General features: G+C 52.8%; 1 protein-coding gene across 1 annotated transcript in view; it reads left to right on the forward strand.

Annotated features, from left to right (window-relative positions):
• MACF1 (microtubule actin crosslinking factor 1) overlaps positions 1-19,215 on the forward strand; it is a 135,701-nt gene that overhangs the window by 104,122 nt on the left and 12,364 nt on the right. The window contains exons 55-84 of the mRNA XM_062509220.1: positions 24-190; positions 1,654-1,813; positions 2,243-2,569; positions 3,274-3,358; positions 4,293-4,534; positions 4,628-4,834; positions 5,559-5,678; positions 6,731-6,838; positions 7,162-7,380; positions 7,936-8,139; positions 8,926-8,934; positions 10,381-10,612; positions 11,523-11,749; positions 12,596-12,718; positions 12,815-12,916; positions 13,271-13,372; positions 13,472-13,645; positions 13,741-13,896; positions 14,034-14,231; positions 14,572-14,700; positions 15,029-15,202; positions 15,914-16,069; positions 16,189-16,395; positions 16,509-16,628; positions 16,820-16,989; positions 17,118-17,277; positions 17,519-17,713; positions 18,331-18,459; positions 18,545-18,688; positions 18,801-18,989. Of these exons, the coding sequence (XP_062365204.1) occupies positions 24-190; positions 1,654-1,813; positions 2,243-2,569; positions 3,274-3,358; positions 4,293-4,534; positions 4,628-4,834; positions 5,559-5,678; positions 6,731-6,838; positions 7,162-7,380; positions 7,936-8,139; positions 8,926-8,934; positions 10,381-10,612; positions 11,523-11,749; positions 12,596-12,718; positions 12,815-12,916; positions 13,271-13,372; positions 13,472-13,645; positions 13,741-13,896; positions 14,034-14,231; positions 14,572-14,700; positions 15,029-15,202; positions 15,914-16,069; positions 16,189-16,395; positions 16,509-16,628; positions 16,820-16,989; positions 17,118-17,277; positions 17,519-17,713; positions 18,331-18,459; positions 18,545-18,688; positions 18,801-18,989 (4,935 nt within the window). The remainder of the gene's footprint in view (positions 1-23; positions 191-1,653; positions 1,814-2,242; positions 2,570-3,273; positions 3,359-4,292; positions 4,535-4,627; positions 4,835-5,558; positions 5,679-6,730; positions 6,839-7,161; positions 7,381-7,935; positions 8,140-8,925; positions 8,935-10,380; positions 10,613-11,522; positions 11,750-12,595; positions 12,719-12,814; positions 12,917-13,270; positions 13,373-13,471; positions 13,646-13,740; positions 13,897-14,033; positions 14,232-14,571; positions 14,701-15,028; positions 15,203-15,913; positions 16,070-16,188; positions 16,396-16,508; positions 16,629-16,819; positions 16,990-17,117; positions 17,278-17,518; positions 17,714-18,330; positions 18,460-18,544; positions 18,689-18,800; positions 18,990-19,215) is intronic.

Below are 19,215 nucleotides of genomic sequence, written 5' to 3' on the forward strand. Positions count from 1 at the left end.
TGGTGTCTTTTGCTTCCCCAAAGCTCCTCCAGCGCCTCCTGGACGATCGCAAGGCCACGGTGGAGATGATCCAGGCAGAGGGCGACAGGATCGCGCAGTCGGCCGAGCCCGCGGATCGGGACAAGATCATGGGACAGCTGGAGAGCCTGGCACGGCGCTGGGAAGGGCTGCTGGGCAGGGCAGCTGCCAGGTGAGGGGGAAGGGGGACAGATGCCAGGTGAGAGGGAATGGGGGGCAGCTGCCAGGTGAGAGGGAATGGGGGGCAGCTGCCAGGTGAGAGGGAATGGGGGACAGCTGGCAGGTGAGAGGGAATGGGGGGCAGCTGCCAGGTGAGAGGGAATGGGGGACAGCTGGCAGGTGAGAGGGAATGGGGGACAGCTGGCAGATGAGGGGGAATGGGGACAGCTGCCAGGTGAGAGGGAATGGGGGCAGCTGGCAGGTGAGAGGGAAGGGGGACAGATGCCAGGTGAGAGGGAATGGGGGCAGCTGCCAGGTGAGAAGGAATGGGGACAGCTGCCAGGTGAGAGGGAATGGGGGCAGCTGCCAGGTGAGAGGGAATGGGGGCAGCTGCCAGGTGAGAAGGAATGGGGACAGCTGCCAGGTGAGAGGGAATGGGGGGCAGCTGGCAGATGAGGGGGAATGGGGACAGCTGCCAGGTGAGAGGGAATGGGGGGCAGCTGCCAGGTGAGAAGGAATGGGGGCAGCTCACCCCACAGTGCCCCAGAGCCTGGCGTGATAGTGTTTGGGAAGCTGGCAGAGATTTCAGTGCAGGTACATCCAGGAAATGTGGAAACAGCTGGAAAACATGAGGAATCAGAGGCTGGCTGGGAGCTGATGCTGATAGCAGTGGTTTACAATGGCAAGGAAGAGCTGATATTAAATAATTTCCCTGCACGGGAGGGATGTTATTTTTATTCCTGTAAGCTTTAACGTTTAGCAACATCCTGTTGACACCTTTATGCCACCAGAATCTTGTTTATGAGTTACTTATTTCTACCTAAGCTGATATTTGAGGTTATGAAATCACTTCTGAGGGTCAGATTGGACCCTTCTCCATATTTTTAATCACTGCCAACAAGCAGGACTGTCCATCCAGGGCTGTCCGTCCAGAATTGTCTTTAACCAGAAGCTCTGAAAGACCAACAGCCTGGCCACAAGCTGAGGGGTCTCCAAGACAGTGATAGGGATGGAACAAAAGGGAGTTGGAAGTAAATGATCTTTAAGGACCTTTCCATCTCCAACTGTTTCGTGAAAAGGCTGCACAATGGGGAAGCCCTTCTGCCATTTTCCCAGGGTGGTAAATTGGATCCTAGAGGCACAGCTGCAGGAAAAGCTTATTTTGCAGTTCCTCCACATTGATTTTTATCTTTGCCATTGCAGCTTGCTTGACAATGGTGTCTCACCTTGCTCTGAACAGAGCTGTTTTGGTTCCTTCTCCAAATACCTGAAGCTACTTCCCATGCCTGGCTGCAGCTGGGAGCTGCTCCTTCGTGTTTTCATTGATTCAGAGAATCACAGACTGGTTTTGGTTGGAGGGGACCTGGAAAACCATCTTGTTCCAACCCCCTTCCACCAGACCAGGTCACTTAGGGCTGCATCCAACCTGCCCTTGAACCTTTTATTTCCTTCTAATTTTATGATTACTTTTTACAGGCAGAAGCAGCTGGAGGATATCTTGGTGCTGGCAAAGCAGTTCCATGAAACCACAGAGCCCGTGTCCGACTGGCTGTCGGTGACAGAGAAAAAATTGGCCAACTCTGAACCCATTGGCACCCAGACTGCCAAAATCCAGCAGCAGATCAGCCGCCACAAGGTAGGACCTGTGCAGGAACAGGATGGAGGTGGTTGCAGTCAGGTCCCGCTCCAGTGGTTGTTTCCACCACAACCAGAGAGGTTTTTGGCACAAACAAGGATTGGAGGAGTTATCCAGGCTTGTTTTATGTACAGAGAAGGCTGCTAGCCCTGACCCTCCAGCGTGGGTAAACATTAAACTGATGTCCTTGCACGTCCCAGCAGATTTGGATAGAATAAAAAACCATTCCCGTTCACGTGTTTCTTTTTAATTTCAACTCAGTTTGCCCGTCCACGGGTGGCTTTTGTGTCTCCTCCATTTTTTTCAGTTGCCTTCATCATTACATTCCCCCTTTTACGTTGCGTTTCTTTTATTTTCCTCATTCTCCACTCACATTATTTTTGTTCCCCCCTCCCCTTTCTGTTGTCCATTCTACCCTCCACCATTCAGGCTCTTGAGGAAGAGATAGAGAGCCACGCTGCCGACGTGTCTCATGCTCTGGGGGTCGGGCAGTCTCTGTCCTCCCTGAGCTGTGCTGCTGAGCAGAGGCTGCTGGCAGAGAAATTAGAGGCTCTGCAGAGCTGCTACAGCGAGGTCCAGGAGAGGTGCAGCCGAAAGGCAGCACTGCTGGCCCAGGCTCTGGCCAATGCCAGACTTTTTGGGGAGGAGGAGGTGGAAGTGCTCAACTGGCTGGCTGAGGTGGAGGACAAGCTGGGCTCAGTGGCCATAAAGGATTACAAACGGGACGTCCTGCAGAAGCAGCATGCCGACCAGCTGGTATTTTCTGGTTTTTTGTTGTTTTGTTTTTTTGGTTTTTTTTTTTTGTTGTTTTTTTTCCTTCCATGTTTTGTGTTGTTTGTTTTGTTGTGTTTTTGTCTGGTTTTGTTTATGTTTCTGGCCTGGCTTTAATTTTTGAGAAGCTTGTTCCGCTGCTGGGTCTCTCTGAGGTTTGGAGAGGAGTGTAAAGAGATTTCATGTGTTATAAACAACAATTGTGGGCCCCCCCCCCCCCCCCCCCCAAAAAAAATGGGTTTTACAAGGCAGGGGAACTTCAAATGGTTCGTTTGGTTTGTGAACAGTGTCTGAGCCAGCTTGGCCACCCTGTGCCTTCAGAAAGCTGGATGCTGTTTCCAAAACTGAAAGCTGGAAAAGCCTGGTGGGTTTTTGGAGCTGAGCTGGCCTCTGCTTCCACTCCCTGGGCTGTGCAGGCTCTTTTCAAGAGTGAGGTTCTGTCTAATACAAGGGCAAGTCCTTTGGTGACACAGATCCAATGGGTTGGGTTGGGTTTGCTCTGAGATTTGGTACTTTGAGTCCCAAAAATCCCAATAATTCCCATAACAGGATGACTGGACAATTTTCAGATGGGTTGTCCACCCTGCCTGTGCTCAGTAGGGAGGTTCATGCCCTCCATAGCATCTCTGGCTGGCAGGATACAGGGACATGCCTGCAGCAGGATAACCCAAATTTGCCTTTTTCTTCAGGCTCTGAATGAGGAGATTGTGAACAGGAAAAAGAATGTGGACCAAGCCATTAGAAATGGACAAGCTCTCCTGAAGCAAACCACAGGTAACAAAGAGGAGATCTTGGCACACTCTGGGAAATGTGGGGGGCCTGGGGATCCATCCTCCTCATGCTTTTCCTTGGGAAGTCCATGCTTTGTTGGGTGGAGGCTTTTCTCCCTCAGGTCTTCATTTCCTTTTGGAAACTCCCAAAGTAGCTGGTTTGCATCCAGGCTTGGATGCTAAGCCACAAACACTCCATCTTAGGATTTGCTTGATCCCAAAATCCCAGCCTCACATCTTGGGGAGCTGGTGATTCCCACTGCTGCTGTGGGGATGCTCAGTGCTGAGGGGGGCTTTTCTCACTGCAGCCAGCTGTTAAATCACATGGAAAAGAGGTTAAAAATACCCCCAGCCCTCTCCTAATATTGCTTTCCCAGACTGAGCAGTTGTGGCTGTTGCCACGTGGGTGTGAGTTTATGTTTATGAGTGGGAAGAGAGGTCGGGGCGCTGCGTTTCCTTCAGATGTGGTCTGCTCAGAGCAGATGTACAGCCCCGTGTCCTTGTGGGAGCTGTGGAGCAGGAAGAGTGATTACAAAGGATTTGGCAGGCAGCTCTGTGTCCTCTTGGAAACAGCAGTGAGGGGTGAACTGACCCTTTCTTTCTTGGAGCAGTGAGTCGTCGCTGAGAACTGAGTTAGGCTGGATTTGAGGTTTGTGGCAAAGCCGGGCTTTGCAGCATGATCCTATCCCATCCCATCCCATCCCATCCCATCCCATCCCATCCCATCCCATCCCAGGGATGAGGTGGATGTTATGGTGATGGGAAATGTCCACTCTAAATAAAAACAGGCTGAAGTCACATTAATACAAAGAAAAACAAGTCTGGAATTCACTGTTTAGAAGGGGGAAGGACAGAGAAAGTGGCTGCTGAAGCCTCCTGGGGTGGCTCCTGAAGCCCCTAGAGCCCAGCATCATTTTCACCTTGCTGCTGTCCCTCAGGGGAGGAGGTGCTGCTGATCCAGGAGAAGCTGGATGGAATCAAGACCCGCTACTCCGACATCACCGCCGCCAGCTCCAAGGCCCTGCGCACGCTGGAGCAGGCCAGGCAGCTGGCCACCAAATTCCAGTCCACCCACGAGGAGCTCACTGGGTGGATGAGCAAGGTGGAGGATGAGCTGGCTTCCAGCGGGGCACAATCCCCTGCTGGAGAGCAGATCCCCCAATTCCAGCAGCGGCAAAAGGTGGGAGAGCATCACCACGGGGTGGGGATGGGTGGGGGTTCTGTGTTTGGGGAGGAGGTGGGAAGGACACACATCCATGGGTGCCTTCCACAGGAGCTGAAGAAGGAGGTGATGGAGCACAGGCTCGTCCTGGACACGGTGAACGAGGTGAGCCGGGCTCTGCTGGAGCTGGTTCCCTGGAGAGCCAGGGAGGGGCTGGACAAGCTCGTGTCAGACACCAACGAGCAATACAAGCTGGTCAGTGACACCATCAAACAGAGGGTGGAAGAAATAGATGCTGCTATTCAGAGGTCTCAGCAGGTAAGTGATAAACCCTAGCAGGGTTTTCTTGGGAGAGGGGGAACGAGCGGCCGGGCACAGCTTGTTGCATGGGGAAGGATGGCAAGCACAGCCAGACAGGAAGGGCAAATCCCATTGGGAATGCCAAGAAATGGACCCCAGCAGTAGCATGTGGCAGTAGGGATGGTGGCTGACCTGTCCTGGTGTGTGTTTTTGGGATGGGATAACTCTGGAGCAGCACTGTGTTGTCCTGTTTGTGAGCTTCTGCCCATAGGGGTGATGGAGATGGTGCAAAACTGGTGTCAGGTGACTGTCAAAGCTGGGAAAGCATCATTCCCTACTGGGAGAGCACAAGGATTTGTTCCAGGTCAACAGTCCTCCCCCAAAAAAAAGCTTGTTCTGCATGGACTGGAGGCTGTGGAGTGCTGTCCTCACTCCATGGAGTCAGTTCTCCACGGTGGAGCAGAGGAAATGCTCCTGTTGATAGGGATGTCCCTTTCCCTGCAGGCAGGGAGGGTGCAGGGAGAGGTGGCTGCTCCAAAACCAGCTGCAGGAGCTACAAGGGCATAATGGAGTCAGAAACCTGAGCCCCACCTCAGTGTCCCTTTCTCCTTCACACACCAGAATGAGGTGTTTGTCCCCATGTCCCTCTGGGTCCCTCTGTGCCTCCCACTGTCCCCAGCTCTCCGTGTGCTCCATCCTGCTGCCCAGCACTGACCACTGCCCCTCCTCTCCCCCGTGCCAGTATGAGCAGGCAGCTGATGCAGAGCTGGCCTGGGTGGCTGAGACCAAGAGGAAGCTGATGGCTCTGGGTCCCATCCGCCTGGAGCAGGACCAGACAACGGCTCAGCTGCAGGTGCAGAAGGTCTGTGTGCACTCCCTGATGGCTTGGGTGGGGTGGGCAGCAAGGAGGGATGGTCCACTTTGGGTCATGGGATGCATTTTGGGGGAGCAGCTCTACCCTGGAGTGTGCAATGCTGAGCTCAGAGCACCCAGGAGAAATTCAACACTTGGCCTTGAGATGTGAAAGGGGAAAAAAAAATGAAAAAAAAGAAACAACAAAGGAAAAAATTGCTCTGAATCATCCAAATGTTGGGCTTCCCAAGGAAAAAGCTTCCAGTCTGTTTACAGGAGCTACTTAGGGCTTGATGGGTGCTTTGCTTTGGTCTCCCTTGGGAGAGCTGCTCTGATGAAAGCCTTTCCTTGTGGCCACCAGAGCAAGCTCTGCCAGGGTCTCACCGGTGCTGGCAGCAGGAAGGGTTTAGAGAAATGTATATATTGATTAATGAGGGTGGTTTCCATTTGCTTTTTGCTCATTGTTCCCTGCAGTGAGGGACTCCACAGTTCCCTCCCAGCAGCCAGACATGGAACAAAGAGGTGCTGGAGGGGTTGTTGGTTTTTTTTCTATATATCTTTGAGATGAGCTCATGCCTGAAAGAACGTGTACTTTAAATAAACGGCCCTTTTCTTCCCTTTGCCTGGGCAATCAGAGCAGCACACAGGCTTATTGGATTTAAAATCAAAGAAAAAGAAAAGGAAAATAAGACAGTGTTATAAGAGAGGGGGGACTGAACCATCGAGCATTAAGTTAAATTGAGCTCAGCTTCCCACTGTTAATCTCATGGACCTTGGGAATGGCAAAGTTATTGGTGGATGCAGCTCTGGAGAGCATCATTTTGTGGAATAACATTCACTAACAAATGGATGATGGAGCTTTTCCTTCAGTGAGGACCCTGAGAGCTGTTTTGAAAGAGAGAGCTTGGTGTAGATGAGGAAAGCAGGCAGGAATCTGCATTCCCAGCCAGATTTTCAGTTTGCCACAGGACTTTTGCCGGGTCTCTTTGGCAGGAGGATGCTGTGGATGGGCTGGGGAGAGGTGGGGCTCAGCTCTGAGTTCTCCCCTTTCTCTTTCTGCAGGCGTTTTCCATCGACATCATCCGGCACAAAGACTCCATGGATGAGCTGTTCAGCCAGCGCAATGAGATCTTCGGGACCTGTGGAGAGGAACAAAAAGCTGTTCTCCAGGTGAGAACTCTGTTATTTACTGCAGCAGAGAGAGCAGAGAGGCAAATCCTCAGCCCTTGCAGGGGCTGAAGGAGTTTAAAATTACTCCATCTTCAGTAATTCCCACCAGCATTAGCAGAAATCTCTTTACATTTATGACTCTCCTTTATTGCCCGTTTTTATTGCAAGGTTTGGGGATGGGGAAGGGGGGATTCCCGAGGCTGCTTTAATTGGAATTACAATGTGGAAGGCCACCAAAGGCAAATCCTTCTCTTCCAGCTCACAGCCCTTTTCCTGGGCCTTTTTGCATCCCTCCCCATGACTCTTCTCCCTTTTATTTTTAGGAGAAAACTGAGTCCCTGGTGCAGCAATATGAAGCTGTGAGCCAGCTCAACTCGGAGCGCTACGCCCGCTTGGAGCGTGCCCAGGTCCTGGTCAACCAGTTTTGGGAGACCTACGAGGAGCTGAACCCATGGATTGAGGAGACCCAAGCCCTCATCTCCCAGCTGCCACCCCCAGCCATCGACCACGAGCAGCTCAAGCAGCAGCAGGATGACATGAGGGTAAGAGGATGCAGAGTTTGTACCTCCTGCCCATCAGTTCTGCCCTCAACAGAGGGCAAGAGCACCTTCTTCTTCTGAATTTTCCTCCTCTTTCTCCCCCTTTTCTGTTCTTTTTGGGGAGTTTGCTTGCGTAATGGAAGACTGCCACATGGAAATCCCCTTGTTATGTTGGAGCAGTCCTTACCAAAATTCAGCTTGCTCCCAAGGAAACCTGGCTGCTTTTGAATCTCCTTCCTGCTCGTGGCAGGAAAGAAAACACTTTGTGCTTTTAGGGTAGAGACTGCAAAGCAAAAAATTTCCCAGTGGGGTCCCCCGTGGAGCTGTGGGGAGGGGTCAGAGGCTGGGGAAGGACCCGTGCCAGGTGCTCTGCCATAGCCATGTTGGGAAGAGCCGAGTGCCATGTGCTTGGCAGATGCTGGGGCATGAAATCCAGGCTGTGAGTTCCTCCCAGATATGATCCCTGCTCCTGGAGTGCTGGTTGGAATAAATAGGCAGCGGCTCGCAGCAGATTTCTAAACAAATGTGTTTTTTTCCCCCCCTCCCTTTATTCCCTAGCAACTGAGAGAGTCCATCGCTGAACACAAACCTCACATCGACAAGCTGCTGAAAATCGGGCCCCAGCTCAAGGACCTCAACCCCGAGGAAGGGGAGATGGTGCAGGAAAAATACTCCAGGGCTGAGGCTTTGTATGCCAAAATCAAGGAGGAGGTTTGCCAGCGAGCCCTGGCACTCGACGAGGCTTTCTCACAATCCACCCAGGTACACCAGGGTGCCAGGGAAGGGAATCTTCCTCTCACAGACCCCTGGGAGATCTTCCCAATTTCCCCCACGTGCTTTGGAATGACGTTTTATTCCCCCTGTAAAACCCCTTTATAAGGCATAAGGTGGTCAGCACTTCCAGGGGAGTTTCCTGCTGGCTGTGGGAGTAGAGGAGAAGGATTTGAGGCTTCACACAGTAAATAGGGTTGTAAATTTTTACAACCTCAGTAATGATGCTGGTTCAAAGGGGCTCCTCTGGCATCTGCCCAAGGTTGGAAGGGCCTCTTGAAAGAGCTTGAAGAGATAATTTTCAGTTCTGATAAGCTGTGAGTGCAGCGAGCGGCCATGGGATGCTTTGTATGGGAGAAATAATGGATGTCTCCAGGGTCTGGGCATCTCCTGAGGAGGTGGGTGAGTGCAGGAGGAGAAATAGGAAAGGAAAGGCAGAGACTGGAGGTGCTAAAGTGCAGAAAGGGGGTGAAGTGCTCCTGCTGCTGAGGGTTGATGACCCCCAGTTATGTTTCATTTCACCCCGTGTTACCATAGCGCAGTTGGTTTTTGTCACGTCCTGGGTGTTTATTTTCTCAATTCCTGTATTGTGTAGTCACTTCTCTTGGTTTGCACTTGTATTAACTCCGAGTTTTTCCCCCCTCCCTCCACATTCCCCTCCCCTCTCATCTCTCACTCCCACTGTGGAATGTGTTGTCTGTGTGTGTTGCTGCCTGTGCCCGTCCTCCCCACATGGTCCCATTTCATTCTTGTGTTGACTGCGCCCCACCATTGCAGATTTCGGAGGTAAGCGAGTCCCCCCACCACAGATGTTCATTTACCCTCCCGGCCTGATTCTATTTTACACCCAGAATTTCATTTCTGGTCCGTGCACAGCTCAGCAGAATATGCTTCAAAATTAATGCCGGGGATGGGGCCTGGAATCACTTTTTTATTTTTTTTTTTTTTTGGGGTGGCTTTCCTTGAGTTGCTGCTTGGTCTCAGCTTCTGCTGGGAATGCTTCCTGCAGAGCAGAGGTTTTACTTTTGGAGGGGTTCACACTGCTCCAGCTGGATGTGCTGGCTTGCTCCTGCTTGTTGGCTAAGCCAGCTTGTCCTGATCAACTTTGCACCGAGAGCCCCTCTCTGCTGGGAGAGCCTGGGATTTGGTGGGCACCTGCACTAGGGTGTTCCCAGTAGGAACTGGGAGAGGGACAAGAGCAGCCCTGGTGCTGAGCTGTCCTTCCCACCAGCAGAGACAGTTTGGGATCTTTAAGGCCATAGTTGACTTCTCTTTAAAATAAACCCAACAATAAACCCTGCTAGACCTCCTCCTTCCCTCACTCCTGGCTTTCTGGTTCTGCTTTTGAGGCTGCAGCTCCTCCCCACCCGCATGCAGCTCCCACTGATCCTGAAAACTGGGATGGGTTTCTCAGTTTGGAGATTCCCATCATCACCAAACACGGGCGCTTTTCCAGCAGCATTTTTTGCCTGGCTATTCCCTCAACCAGCACTGAGGTTTTGTGCCCAGCCACCAAAACCAAGACAGCAGCAAAAAAAAAACCCAAAAAAAAAAAAAGCATGAACTTTTAGGGCTGAATCCAAGTTGCTGCTGTGTTAGGGTCACAGGTGCTGGTGGTGGCTCTGTGAGTGTCTGTGGGTGCTCTGTGGGCTCTGCAGGAGCAGGACAGGTGTGAGCAGGAGGCTGCAGGGGTGCCGTGGCTGCTGCAGGGGTGCCATTTCTGCTGCAGGGGTGCCATGGCTGCTGCAGGGGTGCCATTTCTGCTGCAGGGGTGCCATGGCTGCTGCAAGGGTGCCATTTCTGCTGCAGAGGTGCCATTTCTGCTGCAGGGGTGCCATTTCTGCTGCAGAGGTGCCATTTCTGCTGCAGGGGTGCCATTTCTGCTGCAGAGGTGCCATTTCTGCTGCAGAGGTGCCATGGCTGCTGCAGGGGTGCCATTTCTGCTGCAGAGGTGCCATTTCTGCTGCAGGGGTGCCGTGGCTGCTGCAGGGGTGCCATTTCTGCTGCAGGGGTGCCATGGCTGCTGCAGGGGTGCCATTGCTGCTGCAGGGGTGCCATGGCTGCTGCAGGGGTGCCGTGGCTGCTGCAGGGGTGCCATGGCTGCTGCAGAGGTGCCATTGCTGCTGTCGCAGGCTTTGTCCATCCCCTCTCCGTGCTGGTGGCTTGCGCCTGCGGCTCCGTGGTGTCCCTCTGTCCCATCCCTCCTGCCCTAATGGCTTTGCTCCTCTGCAGTTCCACGACAAGATCGAGCCCATGCTGGAGACCCTGGAGAGCCTTTCCTCCCGCCTGCGGCTGCCGCCCCTCATCCCCGCCGAGGTCGACAAGATCCGGGAGTGCATCAGCGAGAACAAGAACTCCACGGTGGAGCTGGAGAAGCTGCAGCCCTCCTTCGAGGCCCTGAAACGCCGTGGGGAGGAGCTCATCGGCCGCTCCCAGGGAGCAGACAAGGACCTGGCAGCCAAAGGTATCTCTGGGTGGATTTAAGCATCCTGCTTCCACTCCCAAACCATGGCTCCGTCACTGCTGGGGGGGCTTTGATGTCCCAGGGGTGTATTTTGGAGGTTCTACTGGCCTCAGGGGGAAGAATGAGTTTTCTAGATGGATTTGGGAGGTTCTCCTGGACTTAAGATGAAGGTTGAGTCTTCTGGATGGATTTGGGAGGTTCTCCTGGACTTAAGATGAAGGTTGAGTCCTCTGGATGGATTCTGGAGTTTCTCCTGGACTTAAGACAAAGGTTGAGTTCTTTGGATGGATTTTGGAGGTTCTCCTGGACTTAGGACCAAGGTTGAGTCCTCTGGATGGATTTTGGAGTTTCTGCTGGCTTTAGGGGGAAGGATGAGTCCAGTGGATGGATGGATGGATGGATGTGCTTACTTCCATCTGGAACAGACAGGGTGACATCAGTCAGAAGAGAAAAAAAGCATTTGTGGCTTCACAGCCCAGCTGGCCTCTTGTTGGTGGCCCCTGGGACAGGATTTGTTGATGTCAGTTCAGCATGTAATGGAGGGGGGACATCCCCCAGCACAAAAAACCCATCAGCACAATTGGCACTAATTGGCACCTTCCTTGGCAGCTCAACAGGCAGCTCATGGACTGAGTGAGCAGGGACTTCATGCTAGAGGTGGCCAGAACAGAGGTTTGTTGGAGGGAGAGTGTGTGGGCAAATTTGCCCCGAGCTTGCACATAAATAAAGGATTTTCTGCAAGCTGGAGTTTCTCACGTTCCTCAGCATCTCCCAGAGTTAATGCTCTGATAGTCCTGGCCATCTTTATTCCCCTCTGGATATTCTGTTGGCTGCTTCTGAGTGTTTTCAAAATGCTCTTACATTGCCAAAATTTCCTTCTTCGCTGAATACTTTTAATTTCCTTCCACAGTCATCCAGGACAAGTTGGATCAGATGGTTTTCTTCTGGGAAGACATCAAAGCTCGGACTGAGGAACGTGAAATGAAGTTCCTTGATGTCCTGGAGCTTGCAGAGAAGTTCTGGTATGACATGGCAGCGCTCCTGACAACCATCAAGGACACCCAGGACATTGTCCACGACCTGGAGAGCCCAGGCATTGACCCCTCCATCATCAAGCAGCAGGTGGAAGCAGCAGAGGTGAGACCCATGGGGCTGTTCCCCAGTCTGGAGCTTGTCTGCCCTCAGCTTATCTGCTAAATTGGGAAGATCTTAGATCATGACCATGGCCAGAGGAAATCAGTTCTGTAGGAGGTCAGTCAGATTATGAAGAGTTATTTCCATTGCAGTTTGGAGCTGCAAGGAAAAAAGCCAGAAGTGGATTTCATGTATCCTTCACCTTAAATCACATTATCTGCTGCTGTTTTGGGAAGCACACAGAGCTCTGTGTGGTCAGAGCTCTGTTCCCATTTGCTTGAAGTGATGTGGAAGCTTCCAGGGCTCTGCTCCCAAACCAAACCAGAGGCTGGCTGGCATGGGAAGAGTATATTTAGATTTTGGGCAGACCAGAGATAAGTGCTTGGATTTGTGTGTTGCTGGTTGCTTCAGTAAGTGCTAAAATACATTTCAGGTGGATTTGAGTTGACTCAGGCCTTGAGGAGCAAGGATGTTTCTTTATGCTTTGCTAAGTTTAGCTTTACTGCTCCCTTTTCATAACCATTCTGACTCTGGTTTGCACCTTTTGAGCCTCCAAACCCTCACTCCTGTAAACACCACATCTCCTGTAAACAGCATCTTCAGCCAGGACAGTTCAGGCTCACAGCTAAATACAGATGTTCTTATTTTAGTCCCAGAGGTGGGAGCAGACCAGGGTGGTGGTGACAAAATTGGCCACCTGCTCTCTGTGTCACCTGCTCCTGGGGTTTGGAGTTGGGTTGTTGGCCAAGGTGAAGGACACTGGAGCAGGAAGGACCCTTCTGCTCATGGAGCAATTTTGGAAGAGGGTTTGATCATGAAGGTTTTTCCTCTGTGGCTGTGCCTTTGCAGACTATCAAGGAGGAGACAGACGGGTTGCATGAAGAGCTGGAGTTCATCCGCCTCCTCGGGACCGACCTAATCTTTGCCTGTGGTGAGACTGAGAAGCCAGAAGTGAAAAAGAGCATTGATGAGGTAGGGAGAGCCAGCAGCTTCCCCTCCAGATAAAATCAGGTGGGAGCTGTGGTTGAGGAGCCTGACAAATCCTGTGGGCAATCCTGTGTTCCGCAGATGAACAACGCATGGGAAAACCTAAACAAAACGTGGAAGGAGAGGCTGGAAAAGCTGGAGGAAGCCATGCAGTCAGCTGTGCAGTACCAAGACACGCTCCAAGTAAGATGCAGGGCTGCTGGTGTGGAGTGGGTGGACCTTGGGAACACCACTGTGAGCCTTCTCCCTGGAGTTGTGCTGGGATTTGCACTTCCTTAAAGCTGGAAACATCTCCTGGGCGAGTGTCTGCAGGCTCTGAGGCAGCCTGAGCTCAACCACAGCTCTGAGGAGGAGCAGATATTTGATGGCATTGATCTTCCCAAATCTTGTTTCCTGCTCTGAGCAGCAGGATGAGGGAAAGCAAGAGGGAACCACGAGTTTCATGGCTGTGGGGTGGTGGAGGGAACATCTTCATCCCCTGACCAGCTCCAGGGGGGACACTTTGCCATTCTATCACATTGTCCTTGCTCCTTCCAGGCCATGTTTGACTGGCTGGACAATGCTGTGATCAAACTGTGCAACATGTCCCCTGTGGGCACCGACCTGAGCACGGTCAAGGAGCAGATGAACGAGATGAAGGTACCTGGGAGGGGAGGGACCGGTTCTGCAGCGCTGCTTCGCCTCAGAGAGCTCCAGTGATTCACTCACTTCTGGTTTTTGTCCTGCTTGTCTTGGCAGGAGTTTAAAATGGAGGTTTACCAGCAGCAGATTGAGATGGAAAAGCTTAATCACCAAGGTGAACTGATGCTAAAAAAGGCAACAGATGAGACAGACAGAGACATCATCAAGGAACCACTGACAGAGCTCAAACATCTCTGGGAGAACTTGGGCGAGAAAATTGCTCACAGACAGGTAGAGTGAACACCTGGGGCTGTCACAAGATGAAACTCAGCACGGTGCTCCCCAACCCTTGAAAACTCCCCTTTTCCATCCCTGTCCTTGCCCAGCACAAGCTGGAAGCCGCCCTGCTGGCACTGGGCCAGTTCCAGCACGCCCTGGCAGAGCTGATGGCCTGGCTGACCCACACCGAGGAGCTGCTGGATGCCCAAAAACCCATCAACGGGGACCCAAAAGTCATCGAGGTCGAGCTCGCAAAGCACCACGTGAGTATTTCCCCCCACTCCAGATACATTTTTAGCCCGTTCCCGTGGCAGGACTCAATTCCTCACGAAGGATTTGAGCTGTTGGGAGCGGGCAAGGTGTTCAGGAGAGGTGTCCAACATTTGCCCACCTCGTGCAGGTGCTGAAGAACGACGTCCTGGCCCACCAGGCGACCGTGGAGACAGTGAACAAAGCAGGGAACGAGCTGCTGGAGTCGAGTGCGGGGGATGATGCCAGCAGCCTGCGGAGCCGCCTGGAGAAGCTGAATTCCTGCTGGGAATCTGTGCTGCAGAAGACAGAGGAGAGGGAGCAGCAGCTGCAGTCCACGCTCCAGCAGGTCAGCAAGAGGCATTTGGAACACCCCCCTGTGCAGTGGGGTGCCACTTCCCCTTTTGTTTTAGGGAGGAATGAAGGGGGGAAAGAGTTGGGGTGACGCTGGGATGTTTTTAGGGAAGTTTTTCTGTAACTCCTGCGGTTCAGTGCCTGCCCAGAAGCACAGTGGGGACCAGGCACACCTGTGGGTTGTGGATACACCACGTCTCACCCTCCTGAACATGCTGGCACATCCAGCTCTGCCTCTTTATCTGCTTTCAAAGCAAACACAGCCTTACCCCTGGCACATGATCAATGGTGGCTGATGTCATCTGATCCGGGGCCGATTCTCTGTTCCCGAACAGGCTCAGGGTTTCCATGGTGAGATTGAAGACTTCCTCCTGTGGCTAACGAGGATGGAGAGCCAATTGTCAGCATCAAAACCCACAGGAGGTCTGCCAGAAACTGCCCGGGAACAGCTCAATGCCCACATGGTAATTTCTCAGGAGAGATCTTTTTTATATTTAATTTTTTTTCCAATGCTTTTAATCCAACAAGTTCCTGTCAAATATCAGCATCAAAACTTCTCCTTTCTGTGTGTGATGGGGAAAAGAGGCTGCTCTGGTCTCCTCTTACAGATCATTTTGCACTTGATGCCTGGAACAACCATCAGGGTGCTTTAACCACCTTTTCTCAGCTCAAAGTGTCGCTCTGCTGTCACTGTCCTCAACCTCATGTTCCCATCACCTGGAGCTTTGCAGCACAACATGTTCCCTCTCTGAGCTTTTCTCTGCCTAACCCTTTGCTGGTGGCTCTTTGCAGGAGCTGTACAGCCAGCTGAAAGCCAAGGAGGATGTCTACAGCCAGCTGCTGGCCAAGGGGAGGCTGATGTTGCTCAACCGTGACGACTCCAGCTCTGGCTCTAAGACAGAGCAGAGCGTGGCCCTGCTGGAGCAGAAATGGTGTCTGGTCAGCACCAAGATGGAGGAGAGAAAGGTAATGTTGAGGGAAAAATGCATCCAGCATTGCCCCATGGTCTGACAGCAGCTGCCCCCTGTTTCCCCACTCTGCTTTCCCACATGAAGCTGGGAGTTGGGTTTTTTAAAATCCATCTCCCTTGGTTGTAAAGGTTGAGTCTTTTTTTCAGGTGTCAAGCTGTTAGCGTGGGGTTTTTTTTGTAGATAGTCATCAGCATTGGTTAAATCACACAGAAAATGAGAATGAAATGGCATTTTGGGTTAATTCAGGGGGGTGGGAAGAAGCCTCCTGCAGCTTTCAAAGGCAAGCTTTGTTGGTCAAGCCAAACCCTGCTCCAAGCTGACTCTATCCTCAGCTTTTGGCCAGGGATGAGATAAAACAAGGGCTGTGGTGGCCTGGGCCCAGAATAAATTTACAGCACTGCAGCTGCTGCCACCAGAATATCATCCCCCATCCACCCAGCCCCGTCCCCACGGAGATCCCTTTCCCAGGAAGCTGAGGGTGACGTGTGCTGAGGAAGATCTCCCCTTTCAGGGACCATTCTTGTTTGGAGAGAAAGCCTTGCCTTTCACTGCAGCCCCCTCCCCTTGGCAAAGCAGTGGCATTCCCAGGCCAGGGCGATGAGGTTCCTGTTGCAGGGACACAAAGGCTGCCTCTGTCTGCAGATCAGAGCTCTCACCCACCGAGTTGTGTTTTTTCCTCTCTTTCTCTCCCTCCCCGCTGCCACAGGCGAAGCTGGAGGAGGCATTGGCCTTGGCCACGGACTTCCAGAACTCCCTACAGGATTTCATCAACTGGCTGACCCTGGCTGAGCAGAGCCTGAACATTGCACCCCCCCCCAGCCTCATCCTGGCCGCGGTGCTGGCCCAGATCGATGAGCACAAGGTACCCAAGGGCTCCATCCCTGGGATGGAGAGGACCAGGGTGGCTCCTCACCTCCCCTGTGGCTTCTCGAGGTCACATCCATCTCCTGTGACACGTGGGACACCCTTTGTGGTCGGCAGGTGTTCGCCAACGAGGTGAACGCGCACCGGGATCGCATCATCGAGCTGGATCAGACTGGGAACCAGCTGAAGTTCCTCAGCCAGAAACAGGACGTGGTGCTGATCAAGAACCTGCTGGTCAGCGTCCAGTCCCGCTGGGAGAAGGTGGTGCAGCGCTCGGTGGAGCGGGGACGGGCTCTTGATGATGCCAGGAAGAGAGCCAAGCAGGTGGGAAGGGTGTGCCAGACCCCAAGGAATGGCCAGCAGCAGGTCCCAGGACCACAGAGGGACTGGGGACACCACCAGTGTGAAGTTTCAGGCTTGCTCGTGTTGCCTTGCAGTTCCACGAAGCCTGGAAGAAGCTGATTGATTGGCTGGAGGATGCAGAGAATCACCTGGACTCAGAGCTTGAGATCTCCAATGATCCTGACAAAATCAAGCTCCAGCTCTCCAAACACAAGGTGAAGCTCTGCCAAAACCAGGCTGGTGCTGGGGTGGAAGGGGCTCTGTTGGGAGGATGAGCAGGGCAATATCTCCTCTGCCAGGACAGGAGAAAAGCATGTCCATGCTTCCCATTGCCATGGAAATCTGGGAATCCTCAGAGCCAAGGTCAGGCTTTCTGAAGCAGTTTTGTTTTCTCTCCATTTCCCAGGAGTTCCAGAAAACTCTGGGTGGGAAGCAGCCTGTCTATGACACCACTATCAGGACAGGCAGAGCCCTCAAAGAAAAAGCCTTGCTTGCAGATGACACCCAAAAGCTGGACAATCTGCTGGGAGAAGTCCGGGATAAGTGGGACACGGTGTGTGGAAAATCTGTGGAAAGGTGAGCCCAGCCCCAGGGTTGTACCAGCAGTGCCACAGGGATTTCTTGGGGTGGCTGGAGGTCACTGGGATGTGACAAAAAGGAGGTGAGTTTGCTCATGGAAGTTCCCTGGGATGTTTGTTTTCCAGGCAGCACAAGCTGGAAGAGGCCCTTCTGTTCTCTGGGCAGTTCATGGATGCACTGCAGGCTTTGGTGGACTGGCTCTACAAGGTGGAGCCCCAGTTAGCTGAGGACCAGCCTGTCCACGGGGACCTGGATCTGGTCATGAACCTAATGGATGCTCACAAGGTGAGAGCACTTTTCCCCAGCTCTTCTCCAAGACCTCAGTGGGGCTTGTCCTCCCCAAGAGCCAAAGCACAAACACAGGGCTGGTGCTTTGCTGCAGGAACGCGTGTCCTGCTTTCCTGCAGTGGATAAAGAGCGGAAAAACAGCAAAAAAAAAAAAAAAAACGGGAAAAACTTTCACATTATGGAAGGTGACAGGAGTGGAGCTGCCTAACCTTGCTCAGCTCGTGCTGTCTCCATCCAGGTGTTCCAGAAGGAGCTGGGGAAGCGCACGGGGACGGTGCAGGTGCTCAAGCGCTCGGGCCGGGAGCTCATCGAGAACAGTCGGGACGACACCACCTGGGTGAAGGTGCAGCTGCAGGAGCTGAGCAACCGCTGGGACACGGTGTGCAAGCTGTCTGTGTCCAAACAAACCCGCCTGGAACAGGCCCTGAAGCAGGTGAGGAGAAAAAACGGGGCTGGAAACTCTCTCGGGACGCTTTGCTGGGCTCCAGGTTTGTGTCACATCAAGCTCGGGGAAGAGGTTTGGTCCTGGTTTGTTTTCCTGGAAAAAAATAAAAAAAAAACAATGAGCAGATAAAGGCTGGTTTGATAAGGGAGAAAGGAAAGGAAAGATCTCACTGATGTGCACAGCAGTGATCAGACAGGCCAGGCTGGTGTTTGCCAGTGTCCAGAGAGATTCGATTGAAGCTAAAAAAACAAAAAAAAAAAAAAAAAAACCCAAGAAGGTCAAAGGCTCTTAAGCAGCTTCTACGTCAGGCAGGCAATTTACAGAATAAGCTACCCAGGTGCCAAATTGCTCAGGATACAGCATTTGTGCTGTTTTTAAAAACATTTCCCTCTTCAGTGCAGCTGATGCCAAGGGGAGGGAGGTGCATGAGTGCTGCAGGACCCAGCAGCCCAAACCCCAGCCCCAAACAGGGCTTTTTTTGCCCCTTTTGATGTACTTTTAAAGCCCTTTTCAGCCTTGTTGTCACTCCAGCTGCCAGGAGCGAATCCAGCAGGCTGTTTGGGGAGGTGAAGGGCTGACAGAAGCCTGTGCTGTTGTTGCTGCAGGCTGAGGAGTTCAGGACAGCTGTGCACATGCTGCTGGAGTGGCTCTCAGAAGCAGAGCAGTCCCTGCGTTTTCGGGGAGCGCTGCCAGACGATGCCGAGGCCCTGCAGGCCCTCATTGATGCCCACAAGGTAAGGGGGAGCTCCAAAACACAACCCAGGTCAAGTTTAGAGGGGGGAATATACAATTTATATGTAATTCCTTTGGGGATTCCAGGAGTTCATGAAGAAAGTGGAGGAGAAGAGGGTGGACGTGAATGCGGCCGTGGGGATGGGCGAGGTCATCCTGGGTGCCTGCCACCCCGACTGCATCACCACCATCAAGCACTGGATCACCATCATCCGAGCCAGGTTCGAGGAGGTGAGTGCTGCAGGGTGAGCTCCAGGCTGGTGGTGCTTCCAGGGATGGCCACAGAGTGGTGGGTCCTGATCCAGGTTTCCCACGCTGGATGGTCACCCCATGTTTCCAACAGGTTCTCACATGGGCAAAGCAGCACCAGCAGAGACTGGAGTCGGCGCTTTCCGAGCTGGTGGCCAATGCAGAGCTTCTGGAGGAGCTCCTGGCTTGGATCCAGTGGGCTGAGACCACCCTGATCCAGCGGGACCAGGACCCCATGCCCCAGAATATTGATCAGGTCAAAGCGCTCATCTCTGAACACCAGGTGAGCCCTGAGCTGAGCTCGGGAGAGGGTCAGGGGAGGGAGGTTTCCCCTGGCTCCCTGGGTGGAGGAGGCACTGACTTCTCCTGGAATTCCCTATTAAAGCAGCGTGGGACCCAACTGGAGCAAAACCAGCCTAGGGATGATCTCTAGCTCTGGCAAATTCAAGCACCGAGCAGCAGCTCAGCCACAATCCCCAGTCACTGGTGCTTGATACTCACCTCCCTCT

This window comes from Cinclus cinclus, chromosome 26 (genome assembly GCF_963662255.1).
Source record: "Cinclus cinclus chromosome 26, bCinCin1.1, whole genome shotgun sequence".
NCBI classification, from domain to species: Eukaryota; Metazoa; Chordata; class Aves; order Passeriformes; family Cinclidae; genus Cinclus; species Cinclus cinclus.